This window comes from Capra hircus, chromosome 11, assembly GCF_001704415.2.
Source record: "Capra hircus breed San Clemente chromosome 11, ASM170441v1, whole genome shotgun sequence".
NCBI lineage: Eukaryota > Metazoa > Chordata > Mammalia > Artiodactyla > Bovidae > Capra > Capra hircus.
The window spans coordinates 43,304,855-43,318,561 of record NC_030818.1 but is presented as its reverse complement, the minus strand read 5'-3'; the positions used below and the strand labels follow the sequence as shown (position 1 = coordinate 43,318,561).

At 38.4% G+C, this 13,707-nt stretch overlaps 1 protein-coding gene across 1 annotated transcript in view; it reads left to right on the top strand.

Moving 5' to 3' along the window:
- Window positions 1-13,707, top strand: part of PUS10 (pseudouridylate synthase 10) — a 78,427-nt gene that overhangs the window by 38,890 nt on the left and 25,830 nt on the right. The window contains 1 exon segment of the mRNA XM_005686635.3: window positions 11,024-11,058. Coding sequence (XP_005686692.2) covers window positions 11,024-11,058 — 35 coding nt within the window.

Sequence of the window (13,707 nt, the reverse complement as noted above, 5' to 3'; positions counted from 1 at the left end):
TACTTTGGCCGCCTGATGCAAAGAATTAACTAATTGGAAAAGACCCAGATGCTGGGAAAGATTGAAGGCAGGGGGAAAAGGGGACGACAGAGGATGAGAAGATTGGATGGCATCACCAACTCGATAGACATAAGTTTGAGCAAGTTCTGAGAGTTGGTGATGGACAGGGAGACCTGGCGTGACACAGTCCATGGGTTGCAAAAAATCGGACCTGACTGAACGGCTGAACTGAACTGAACCGATAAATGGATCATTTCTTATTGCATTTATCACATGAAATAGCATGTGATTCATTTATTTATTTTGCTTGTTATCTGTTTCTTGACTATAAATTTTACAAGGTCAGGAATTTGTGAAAAACAAAAAACCTTTGAGGTTGAGATAATATAAACAGAGAAAGTAAGAGAGAAAATTATGTTCCACAATAAATAACAGTATATTCCAGGGACTTCCCTGGTGGTCCAGTGGTTAAGAATCTACCTTCCAATTCAGGGGACACAGGTTTGGTCCCTGGTTCTGGAACTAAGCTCTGACATGCCACAGGGCAACTAAGACCCAAAGCAGCCAAATAAATAAATAAATATTGTTTAAAACCAGTATATTCTGTACTTTTTACATGTTATCTGAGAGGAAAAACAGAAAATGAGAAAAAATAAAACCCTTCTCCACATATGTGATTCTAGTCCCTTTTCATTTCTGATGATCTTTGTCTATGCTAAGGTTCAGGAAATGCTTTTCAAACTTTTTTACTTATGTACCCTTCTCCAGTCCCAAAAGAAGTTTGAGAAACCATGTGCTTCCTTCAGTTCAGTTCAGTCGCCCAGTCATGTCCAACTCTTTGTGACCCCATGAATTACAGCACGCCAGGCCTCCCTGTCCATCACCAACTCCTGGAGTTCACTCAAACTTATGTCCATCGAGTCAGTGATGCCATCCAGCCATCTCATCCTCTGTCATCCCCTTCTCCTCCTGCCCCCAGTCCCTCCCAGCATCAGGGTCTTTTCCAGTGAGTCAGCTTTTCGCATGAGGTGGCCAAAGTATTGGAGTTTCAGCTTTAGCATCAGTCCTTTCAATGAACACTCAGGACTGATCTCCTTTAGGATGGACTGGTTGGACCTCCTTGCAGTCCAAGGGACTCTCAAGAGTCTTCTCCAACACCACAGTTCAAAAGCATCAATTCTTCGGCACTCAGCTTTCTTTACAGTCCAACTCTCACATCCATACATGACCACTGGAAAAACCATAGCCTTGACTAGACGGACCTTTGTTGGCAAAGCCATGTCTCTGCTTTTTAACATGCTATTTAGGTTGGTCAGGAGAAGGCGATGGCACCCCACTCCAGTACTCTTGCCTGGAAAGTCCCATGGACGGAGGAGCCTTGTGGGCTGCAGTCCATGGGGTCGTGAAGAGTGGACACAACTGAGCAGTTCCCTTTCACTTTTCACATTCAAGCACTGGAGAAGGAAATGGCAACCCACTCCAGTGTTCTTGCCTGGAGAATCCCAGGGATGGGGGAGCCTGGTGGGCTGCCGTCTGTGGAGTCACACAGAGTCAGAGACAACTGAAGTGACTTAGCAGCTTAACAGCTAGGTTGGTCATAACTTTCCTTCCAAGGAGTAAGCGTCTTTGAATTTCATGGCTGCAGTCACCATCTGCAGTGATTTTGGAGCCCCCCAAAATAAAGTCTGACACTGTTTCCATTGTTTCCCCATCTATTTCCCATGAAGGAAGGAAGGAAGGAAGGTCTCTCAGTTGTGTCCAACTCTTTGCAACCCCATGGACTGTAGCCTACCAGGCTTCTCTGTCCATGGGATTTTCCAGGCAATAGTACTGGAGTGGATTGCCATTTCCTTCTCCAGCGGATCTTCCTGACCCAGGGATTGAACCCGGGTCTCCCACATTGTAGACAGACGCTTTACTGTCTGAGCCACCAGGGAAGTCCCATGAAGTATGTTTAAATTGACATCAGAAATGTTTCAATGTAAGTTTAAATAACAAAGAGTATTGCTTTTAAAAATGTTTCCATTGGGAATTGTTCACAGGTGAAATTATTTGAGATTTTCTTATGGTAAGTCCAGCCCACCTCCCTCTTAAATGAAAAAGGTAATAGAGATAGGTAAAATATGTTCAGCAAAATGTTGATAACTTGAGGCTGGCTTGAAGGGCACATGGAAATTTGTGCACTATTCTTTCCACTTGTGTTTTTGTTTTGGTTTCTTCCTTTCATGTTAGAGATTTTCTTCAAATGACTTATGGTCTCTGTGCATTCATTTAAGTACAGAACATTAAAGGTGATTGAAAGTTATGTGTGGGATGGTGGTGCCTGTTGACTGAGTTTTATTAGAAGAGAACAGGTAGCAAATTGACTTTTTATGTGAAAGGACCATATCACATTATCTGAAAAATTTCCCTCAAAAACCATCCAGTTTGTCCAGAGAAGAATCCTCTAGTCTTCCATCAAGAAAGGTATAAGCTCAGCAGCCTGAGTGCCAGAGCAAGGTAGGAAAGGGGGCTGCCGTTCTCTCTGTTCAGACTGTAAGCTCTTATGGATCCCTCCTATTTTCCTTGCAGGGCTTCACTCCAGCTGTCCTCTTGCCAGGGGCTCCTTAGTGTAGACACTTCTAGTTTGGTTTCCCAGAGTATACGTCTCCTATTGCTTGGTGTCAGGGAGGGAGTCCATCTGTTCTTTATACAGGCCTCCAACTATTCCCCTTCTTTTTAGCCCACATTTCACCCTCTATTGTCTTAGGTTTCCAGTCCTCAGCTTGGCTTGGCTTGGATGAGCTAGTGTCTCTCTTTGCCGAGACTGAGGGATCAGCTTCCTGGGCTCTGCTACTCTCCACTCCTGCATTCCTTTTCTTCTGTACATTGAGAGTTGGGGTGATGAGTCTTCTTGTCTCATTGTAGATGGAGTGTCTTTTTCTGTTTCTCATTCTCCTTATTTTGCAGTGATTTTCCAGAGAAGTGAGCAGAAAGGGCCTTTTTCCACTATCTTGAAGCCAGAAGTTTGATTATTTTGATAATATTCTTTTAATATATTTAAAAAGTAATATCTAAAAGTTAATTTTAAACATGCAGTAAAGAAATCTTTATCCCTAAGAATATTAATACATTTAGTGCAAATCAAGTTCAACATATGGAATGATTCCAGTCTTATAATTTTCCTAATTTGAATTTTTTTTTTTTTTTTAGATGTACTGCTCGACTTGTAGGATCTTAGTTCTCTGACCAGGGATTGAACCTAGGCCCTTCGAAGTGAAAGCCCAGAGTCCTAACCACTAGACCACCAGGGAAGACCCTGGAATAATTTTAAAGTAATTCTCTTTATAGAGTTCTTGAGTTATTTATTGAAGACCTTTTTCAACAATTAATAGGTTATCAGCAAGTTAGTTTATCTCCTTAATATTCCAAAATTTAAAACTTATTTTTAAAATGCTGTTTTTCTTGGTAGTTGTTTTGAAGTAAAATTGTATTTATGGCTATTGAAATTGAGCTAGTTGATGAAGCCTCTTGAATCCGCAGGTTCACTTCACATTAACCAGCATAAGTAGAGGTAGAGAGAAGGAACCGAAAAGACAGAGCAGCTGCAATGAATGAAGGCTTGGGGACAGATAAAAATAAAGACAAATAAGGTTCAGCCGTGTCCTTCAGTGTCATATGCTAACTGGGTGGCAGTGGATGCTAATTGTCTAAAATCAAATTCTAAGAGGAAACACCTTTGCACCCTCAGCCTCACCCAATAACTAACAGATATTTGTTGTTATCTCCATTTGACTGATGTCTTTAACTCTAGAGTTACCTGAAATTCAGTTACCAGGTTATCTCCTCATTAGCATATGACACCAAAGGACAAGACTGAACCCTGTTTTTATTTATATCTGTCCCAGAGCCTTCATTCATTGTAGCTGCTCTGTTTTCCGGTTACTTCTCTCCTCCTCTACTTCTATTCCACCTTCCCACCCTTATAGAATTTTTTCTTGTAATTATTTCCAATCAGATCCTTCAGAGGTAGGCAAAAATTATCTAGAGTATTGGAAAATGCAATGGAAATTCTCCTTTTTCTTCCCCAGTTCCCCTCAGATTCTCCTTAAAACTCACAAAACAGAAGTAGTAATGCTCTTGGAAATTGTATCAGTAGAGCTGTACCCTCGTGGCTCAGATGGTAAAGAATCTGCCTGCAATTCAGGAGACCTGGATTCAGTCCCCGGGTTGGGAAGATCCCCTGGAGGAGGGCATGGCAACCCTCTCTAGCATTCTTGCCTGGAGAATCCCCATGGAAGAGGAGCCTGGAGGGCTACAATCCATGGGGTTGCAAAGAGTCAGACGCGACTGAGAGACCAAGCACAGCACCCAGCACAGAGCTATATCTAATTTGACTCTGCAGATTCATTCTATCTTTGCTGATTTGTCCTTGCTTTTTTCCTCTTGCTTTGCTGATTTGTCCTTGCTTTTTTCCTCTTGCTTTGTCACAAATAGAATGTTCAATGTTTTTAATGTTATCTAAAGGTTTTTTTTTTGCCAACAGTAGTAGGAAAATTTGGAGTGAGGTCATATATCTGGCTTCGTTTTCTTTTTTCTCAACCCTGTAGAGAAAGATAATGTAGAGGATAGGGGTGGATTTTCAAACATGGCTAAAAACAGATCTTTTATTTATCAAAAGAGACACTCAGACTCTGTGTTAGTCATTACATCACAGGTCTGACATCAGAGATTCTGGGGAACAAAAGAGTGGCAGGGAGGTGATGGTGATGAGGAGACTTGGAGGTAGGTAAGTGGGAGAGAGAGAAGGAAAGAGTGTGTGTGTGTGTGTGTGTGTGTGTGTGTGTGTGTGTGTGTGTGCTGGGTGGAGAAGAGCAGAGGGTCATGTAGGTAAGTGGGAGAGAGAGAAGGAAAGAGTGTGTGTGTGTGTGTGTGTGTGTGTGTGTGTGTGTGTGTGCTGGGTGGAGAAGAGCAGAGGGTCATGTAGGTAAGTGGGAGAGAGAAGGAAAGAGTGTGTGTGTGTGTGTGTGTGTGTGTGTGTGTGTGTGTGTGTGTGTGCTGGGTGGAGAAGAGCAGAGGGTCATGCCTCTAGCTGCTCACACTGCTATTGTCATTTCCCTGTAGGTACAAGTCTATATTTGCATTATCCTTGCTGTCATAAATGAGCCCAAGAGATGTGTAGGATTCAAAAGACCTTAGAATTTTAAGGGTATTGGTGGTAATTTAGAAACACCAGCATCAGTGTTGATCACCAAGCCCTGCCGGTCTGCGTCTTCTTTATCTCTTAAAGCTGCCTCCTCCTCTCCAGGCCTACCACCACTGCCATATATATGATTTCCCACTTGAATTACTGCTTTAGTTTACCAAATGTTTTCATTTCCCTTAGTCACCATCTTCTTCCTCTAACTCACACTGCAACCTGAGTGAGAATTCCTGAAGACAAATATGATCATGCTACTCCCTTGCTTAAAATCCTTCTGTGGCTCCATTTTGCCTTAAGTGTAACATCTAAACCCCTTACCATGGGTTCACTAGTTCTATCATTTTAATCCTGTTTCCTCCTTTGTACTTTGCAGCCACACATCCTCAGCTCTTTAGGGACCAATAACCTATAGTTCCCAGGAGCTTCCTGATGCTCTGTGGCCTTTGCACAACAGTTTTTCCCTGTTTGGATTGTATTTTCTCCACTCTTCTCTCAGGTAATTCTCAATAACTGATTCTTCAGAATTCAGATTAGATGTTACTTCTTGATAGTTTTAATAACAAGACTGAACTGAGGATGCCTTAAATGTCCCCTCAAAATATTTCCCTGTCACAGCCCCTACCACTCTGTATTTCTATTTTTATTAATCTTGTTAATCATTATTATTATTATATTACCATTTGGGGGCTTCCCTGATAGCTCATTTGGTAAAGAAAGTGAAAGTTGCTCAGTCATGTCCAACTATTTGCCAACCCCAAAGAGCTGGCTATTGTGAATAGTGATGCTATGAACATAGGGATGCATGTCCCCTTTTGAATGATAGTTTTGTCCAGGTATATGCCCAAAAGTGGGATTGCTGGATCATATGGTAATTCTATTTTTAGTTTTCTGAGGAACCTCTGTTCTATTCTCCATAGTGACTATACTTAATTTACATTCCCACCAACAGTGTAGGAGAGTTCCTTTTTCTCCACATCCTCTCCCAGTGTTTGTTACTTATAGACAAACAAGTTTGAGTTTGTCTCAAAAAATGAGTTTCCTTTTTAATGATGGTCATTCTAACCAATGTGAGGTGGTACCTCATCGTAGTTTTGACTTGCATTTCTCTTATAATTAGTGATGTTGAGCATCTTTTCATGTGCCTACTGGCCATTTGGAGAAGTGTCTGTTAAGGCCTATTGCCCATTTTTCAATTGAGTTGTTTGGGTTTGTTGTTGTTGAGTTGTATGAGGTGTTTGTATATTTTGGAGATTAAGCTCTCATTGGTTGCATTATTTGCAAATATTTTCTACCAGTCTTTTCATTTTGTTTATAGTTTCCTTTTCTGTGTAAAAGCTTATAGGTTTGATTGAGTTCCATTTGTTTATTTTTGTTTTTATTTCTATTGCTTTGGGAGACTGACCTAAGAGAACATTGAATAATTTATGTCAGAGCACGTTTTGCCTATTCTTTCTTCTTGGAATTCTATATTGTGACATCTTATGTTGAAGTCTTTAAGCCATTTTGAGTTTATTTTTATGCACGATGTGAGCGTGTGTTCTAACTTCATTGATTTATATGCAGCAGTCCAACTTTCCCAGCAACACTTGTTGAAGAGGCTTTTTCCCAGTTTATATTCTTGCCTCCTTTGTTGAAGATTAATTGACTGTAGGTGTGCACACCTACAGTGTGTGGGCTTTTATTCTGGGCTCTCCTTTAATTTGTATGTGACAAGTGCCATTTTTAATACCTCCCCCCACCTCTCATTCCTTCCTTCCTGCCTGCTTCCTCTGCTTGAACAGCCTCAATTCCTGGCCTTACTATAACCCACTTTCATTGTTTGCTGGTGAATGAGCCCCTAGCTCGAAACTCTAAGATTAAAAGCCATTCCCAGGCATAGAATTTCCATGATATGTGTATGGGTATATGCTTCTGTATGTGTGTGTCTGTCTGTGTGTTGCCAAAGTGCACAAGCACTTTAGTAAGCACGTTATTGAACTACCCCATTTAGCAAAGCTGAGTCCAGGATTAAATTCTGTGGGTCCTGAGTTTTTAGGAGGTGGCATGCTACCTTTGGTATCAAGTTTGATTAAACTTGATAACTTTAAGTGGTTCTATTGGAGAGGAATAATTAAATTTCTTACTCCAGAGAAAGAATTTTTTCCACTGACTAAGGAGTAGAACATTTATTAAAAGTATCTTGGTGACCTGAAGGAGAGGAATGTACTTCTTTTACCTCAGCAGAAATAAGTCCATGGCATTATTAGCACGTGGTAAAACTGAATAATTGAGCAACAGTGACTACTTTGTGATTCAGCCTTCCAGCCCTTGCTGTGTGATTAGTTCAATCCAACCCTGCTGGCATGCTTGAGCAGGGAGCCTGCAGGGGATTAGGAAGGCAAAACCCTTTAACAAATTTCAGGTACTAAAGACATTTGATTTAATTTAACATGTTACGCATGGTAATCTGGTTTCCCTTGGCAACCTCCACCCTACACTACTTTATAATCAGAGGATGGCAGGGTAGATTACAGACTAGATGGCATCATCTGGAGGGGACCATAGAGAACAGATGTCAAAAGAGGAAATGAAGAGGTCACTAAAAAAGGACAGAAGAGTCTGAGTCCTCTGAAAAAAAGGACAGATAGTTCTCTATAGTGCAGGTACCCAGGAGGGTTTCATTGATGAGGGAGGTTCCAGGACTGCCTACAGCAGAGCAGTCTGCTTATTATTTGTGAATTACAGATAAGGTTTTAACTTAAAAATGACAATAATAGGTACCATTTATTAAGTACATGCCAGAAATCTTACTTGGTTCTTTGCATACATAACGTCATTAAATCCTTATAATATCTCTGCAAGGGGAATATTAATATCCCTTTATAGATGAGGAAACAAGTATTTATTGATCTCTTAAAGTATGGAGACTGAAGAAAGGTGGGGTAACATTGACTCCAAGGTTTCAACTTTAGGAGACCATTATTTATTTTTTCTATGATCTTAGAGTCCTAGAAGTCTTAATAGCCCCTGTTACAGAGCAGTATACCCACTAATGTCCATTAATGGTGACCTTTAGCCATCCAGAAAAGTTTAAATTACAGTCATCTTTAGTCTTCTTGTTGTTCAGTTGATTAGTCATGTCCGACTCTTTGCAACCCCATGGACTGAAGCATGCCAGGCTTCCCTATCCTTCACCATGTCCCAGAGCTTGCTCAAACTCATGTCTTGAATCTGCCATCCAACCATTTCATCCTCTGGCATCCCCTTCTCCCGCCTTCTATCTTTCCCAGCATCAGGATCTTTTCCAATGAGTGGGTTCTTCACATCGGTTGACCAAAGTATTGGAGCTTTAGCTTCAGTCCTTCCAATGAATATTCAGGATTTATTTCCTTTAGAATTGACTGGTATTATCTGCTTGCAATTCGAGGGGCTTTCAAGAGTCTTCTCCAACACCACAGGTTCAAATGCATCTTTGGTGCTCAGTCTTCTTTATGGTTCAGCTCTCACATCCATGCGTGACTACTGGAAAAACCATAGCTTTGACCAGATGAACCTTTGTCAGCAAAGTAATGTCTCTGCTTTTTAATATGCTGTCTAGGTTTGTCATAGCTTTTCTTCCAAGGAGCATGTGTCTTTTAATTTCATGGCTGCAGACACTGTCTACAGTGATTTTGGAGCCCAAGAAAATAAAGTCTCTCACTGTTGCTGTTGTTTCCCCATCTATATGCCATGAAGCAATGGGACTGGATTCCATGATCTTAGTTTTTTGAATGTTGAGTTCTAAGCCAGCTTTTTCACTCTCCTCTTTCACCTTCATCAAAAAGCTCTTTAGTTCCTCTTCGCTTTCTGCCATAAGGGTGATGTCATCCGCATATCTGAGGTTGTTGATATTTCTCCTGGCAATCTTGATTCCTTGATTCCAGCTTGTGATTCATCCAGCCCAGCATTTTGCATGATGTACTCTGCATAGAAGTTAAATAAGCAGGGTGACAATATACAGCTTTGATGCCCTCCTTTTCCCAACTTTGAACCAGTCTGTTGTTCGGTTCTAATTGTTGCTTCTTGACCTGCATACAGGTTTCGCAGGAGGCAGGTAAGGTGGTCTGGTATTTCCATCTCTTGAAGAATTTTCCATAGTTTGTTGTGATCCACATAGTCAAAGGCTTTAGTGTAGTCAATGAAGCGGAAGTAGATGTTTTTCTGGAATTCTCTTGCTTTGTCTATGATCCAGCAGATGTTGGTAATTTGATCTCTGGTTCCTCTACCTTTTCTAAATCCAGTTTGTACATCTGTAAGTTCTCAATTCATGTATTGTTGAAGCCTCGCTTGGAGGATTTTGAGTATGACCTTGCTAGCATGTGAAATGAGTGCAGTTGTACGGTAATTTGAGCATTCTTTGGAATTGCAGTGAAAACTTACCTTTTCAGTCCTGTGGCCACTGCTGAGTTTTCCAAATTTGTTGGCATCTTTGTCTAACTCTCGTATTTTACACACTAGGAAATTGAGTGCCAGACATCTGGTAAACCCTAAAGCCAGTTCTTCCAACTCCTTAATTTGTGTATTCCACCATGACCATACACTTTCAAAGAAGGCTTGAGTAAATGGAAGGCCAGAGGAAGGGGTCTTGCAGCACTATAAATGATATTAGTTTGAGATAGCAAAGTAAACAGACTAATAGATTGGAAGGTACTCATGAGACTTTTAGGCACTGGGAACAGTTGTAGTTCTTACCTAACTAGTGATTAATTTATTCTGCTTAGCTAATATCTGATCAAATTGATGCACCTAATGTTTCTAAATGATCCTAAGTCTTTAGAAGTCTCTGGTGCCCTACCAGCCATTTGAAGTTTAAAAGGACATATGAACGACAAAAGCTGTCTCTCCAGGTCTTAAAATGGGTGTGACTGGCCATTTTTGTGACATGTAGAAGCAGAGACTTACACATTTATGTCTCTGTCATGTTCACAAAATGCCGTATATATGAGGCAGGCCATCTATTACCTTTCTTTAAGGTGAAAGCTATGGAAGTCTAATGGCAAACTGAGAAATCTGGTGTCACACACTTAGTATACAAAGCATTTGACATGAATTTCACTATATCCTCATAACAATTGTGATTGTAAATGTTATTGTTTTCGTTTAGGGGACTTTTATCAGTTTTTAAAATTAATCCTTCCCAGAACATTTTCCCTAGCATTTTATTGAGAAAAATTTCAAACCTATATTAAAATTGAAAGAATTGTACAGTGAACACTCATATACCCACTTAGATTCTACACTTATTTTTCTATATTTGCTTTTTTTAATACACCTATACATTTATCCACCCACACATCTTAGTTTTTCTTGTATTTCAAAGTGAGCTATAGACATTAGTACATAATACTCCTAAATACTTACATGTGGATATCATTAATTTGATTTTAAAATGTTAGCCCTATTAAAAAACAAAAAAACTGAGTCCTTCAAATCTATGTTTTGGGGACATAGTATGTACTCATTCAGTTTGGGCTTTCCCCCATGAAACAGTAAGATATTTTAAGAGAAAAATGTGAGCTACCCATATTAAAAAAACACTTGTAATTTATTAATGAGCAATAGAAATCTGTGGGGAGGAGGGGGATACCCCTGTTGAATTCCTAGGTCACAGCAAGCCAGCACTGCAAATGAGGCATCTTACCTCATTTCTGATTTTAAATGAGACTGAGGTCATTGCCACATTTCTGAACAGTAAGTCCTCTTCTACAGGGGAGAGTTTGATTAGCAAATTGCTTAAGCACTTTAGTAATAATATTGGAACCAAATTTCAATGAACATTTTTCCCTTTTCTCTTCTTTCTGGGTGTGACTAAATTGCCTACAGCATGCTGCTTGGTTGCTGGTAAAACAGGAAATGGGGTAAGTAATTTACATAGGGAATTTTTACTACCATTTAAATTTAAGCTACTTGATTCTTAAAGTACTTTTTACTATTACTCTTTTTTTAGAGTAAGTTCACTAGCTACTAGAAAAATTGGCACAAAGAAAAATTTTTATTTTATATATTTAGGTGTTAACCTTGTTTAACTGGTTTATTGCATAGCATATTAGTAGTCTCATTTTTTTGGTAGATTTATCATGAACATAAATGGGTATTTTATAATCATTATGCACTTATATAATGTAGTTTGGCAGCTTATTTTAAAGGAACACATTTTATGCTGGTCTTAGAAACTAAATTATAAACCTAATTATGCTATAAAAGATACATAGTAAAGTCCTAGTTAAGGCAGAACAACAGTAAGTTTATACATAGATAAGACATAGAAAACATAGGTCCACCGTCCTTTATCTGAAACCCTTGGTGGCAAATGTGTCTTGGAATTTAGAATTTTTTAGACTTTGGAAATGTAATACAGCATAAATACCATATATGATATATCTCTCTCCTCTGGGGTAGTACTGTATTATCAAGCATTAATATTTCTTCAGTGAAGCATACCAATATTCACACCAAATTTGATAAACAAAGCCTTACATGTTCAAGTCAGAGTTTGGTTGCCAACTGAGTTAAGGAAAAAGCTCTTTAATTTCCCAGAGATTTCTGGATTTTGAAACTAAAAATTTTATACCACTATGAAAAGGGCCAAGTGACTATTGGAGGTTCCTGTGTACTCCTGAAAGAAAACCACAGAGAGAAGTACAAATTTCAGTATCAGAATCTCATACTTGGTATTTTACAGAAAATTAATTCATCTGGCATTTTTGTGTGTGTTGTATTTCACATCTGCATTTTTAAAAGGGTAGTAACCACATATTTATCAAAGGTTTTGGGGTTCTGTTAGGTTATGTTAAATTAGTCTCAAATGCTTGTGATTCTGGCATAATAAAATTTGATCCTGTGTTTGAGAAGTTTTTTATTAATAGCATAGTCAGAGCATGATTTTTTTAAATGTTTCCAGTTTCCATCCTCCTTGCTTATTGTAGTTATTTCTTATTGAATGATTTTAAACCAAGGTTAGCTCTTCCAAAAGATCCTGATCAATATAGGCATACTAAAACAGGAAAAAAAATGCAGAATACTACTTTTCCTCTTAATATCCCTAGTTCATTCTATAATAATAATGTCAAAAGGCTGTGGAGGGATTGCCATTAAAGAATTGATTCAAGGAATTTAAGGAAAATGGTATTGGATATTTTGGTTCATCTTTGCTTAAGAATGGTTATCCTGTTGTATGTATAGAAAAAGTGATTGTAATTGATATCCTCATCATTAGTTATCTAACAGAGGAGAGGGAAATGCAGTTTCTAAGTATTAAATTGGTACTGAATTTACCTTAATGACTACTGATTCCTCTAAAGGACCACCAATCATAAGCTAAGGACCTCTGTGAAAACATTCACCCTAAATTATATTAGAAAAGCTATTAGCCACATTCAGCTTGCAGGATTGAAAATCTGGTGTTTTAAGTACTGTATTTTTGCCTTAAAGGTGAGGCTAAGGTTTCCAAAATGTCTGTTAACCCTTTCCTATAGTTCATTAATCTGGAAGGAAAAAAATACCTGTAGTTGAAGTTTTTAAACTGGAGTAAGGTGTTTTAAATTGAAACGTATTTCAAAAACCATGAAGGACCTAAAATATCAATTTTCTTAAACACATAATGAGTAATGTTTTAATCTGTTTTTAGGATTGGCTTTGGCTACAATCCTTTGTATTTTAGACTCTCTAGAGTCTAAACAGTTTTAAAGGGTTTTCCATTCTTGAGTTTTCTGTTTTCACCTTTTTATTCTTTAAAATGTGTGCTCATACCTTAATTATTTACTTTCAACTGTGATGCTGTTTTATGCAAATATCATTAGTTGAACTGTTGATGCAATATCAAGATAGTCTTTGAAAATTCCTAAGATGTTTCTGATATTCAGAGAACTAGGAACAGTTTATGAAGCTCAAACACTTAGTGTTTGAATAAATTCACAAGTGTAGAGAAGTAATCTAATTTTTTGTCAGATGTAGGGCTTATCAGAGTCCTTCATTGTTAAACCACAAACCCAAAGCATAGGAAAGCATTCAGTTTAACCAGTTATCTCAGCTGGATTAAAATGGGTAGATCAGCTATATCTTAATTTACATTTTTAGAGTAACAGTGGTCTTTATATATTGTGTGTATATAATTACATTTTTAGATCAATTAAATTTAGCAATTAACAAAATTATTTTTGATTTTCTACTCATAGTTCATAGTGTCTTTGGGTGCTGAAGAATTAAATACAGTAGATATTGACTATATTGTCTTTTTTTTAGTGAAAATTGGATACTAAAAGAAATGATTCACAAGTTGGCCTAAACATCTCTTTTGTTAAAAAGCAGTCCTGTAAATAGCTGTAACTGATTTAAAATTTTAATTATTTGAATGACATGGGCCTGTTTATTAGAGATATTTCAGAGTAGAGCTGTTTAAATATTACCATATCATGCTTTTCTTTTCTTTCACTTCAGTTCCTTTCTATCTCAATTTTAGGTTACAAACTAAAAGCTAGAATTCATAATTAGGACTTCCCCAAACCTAT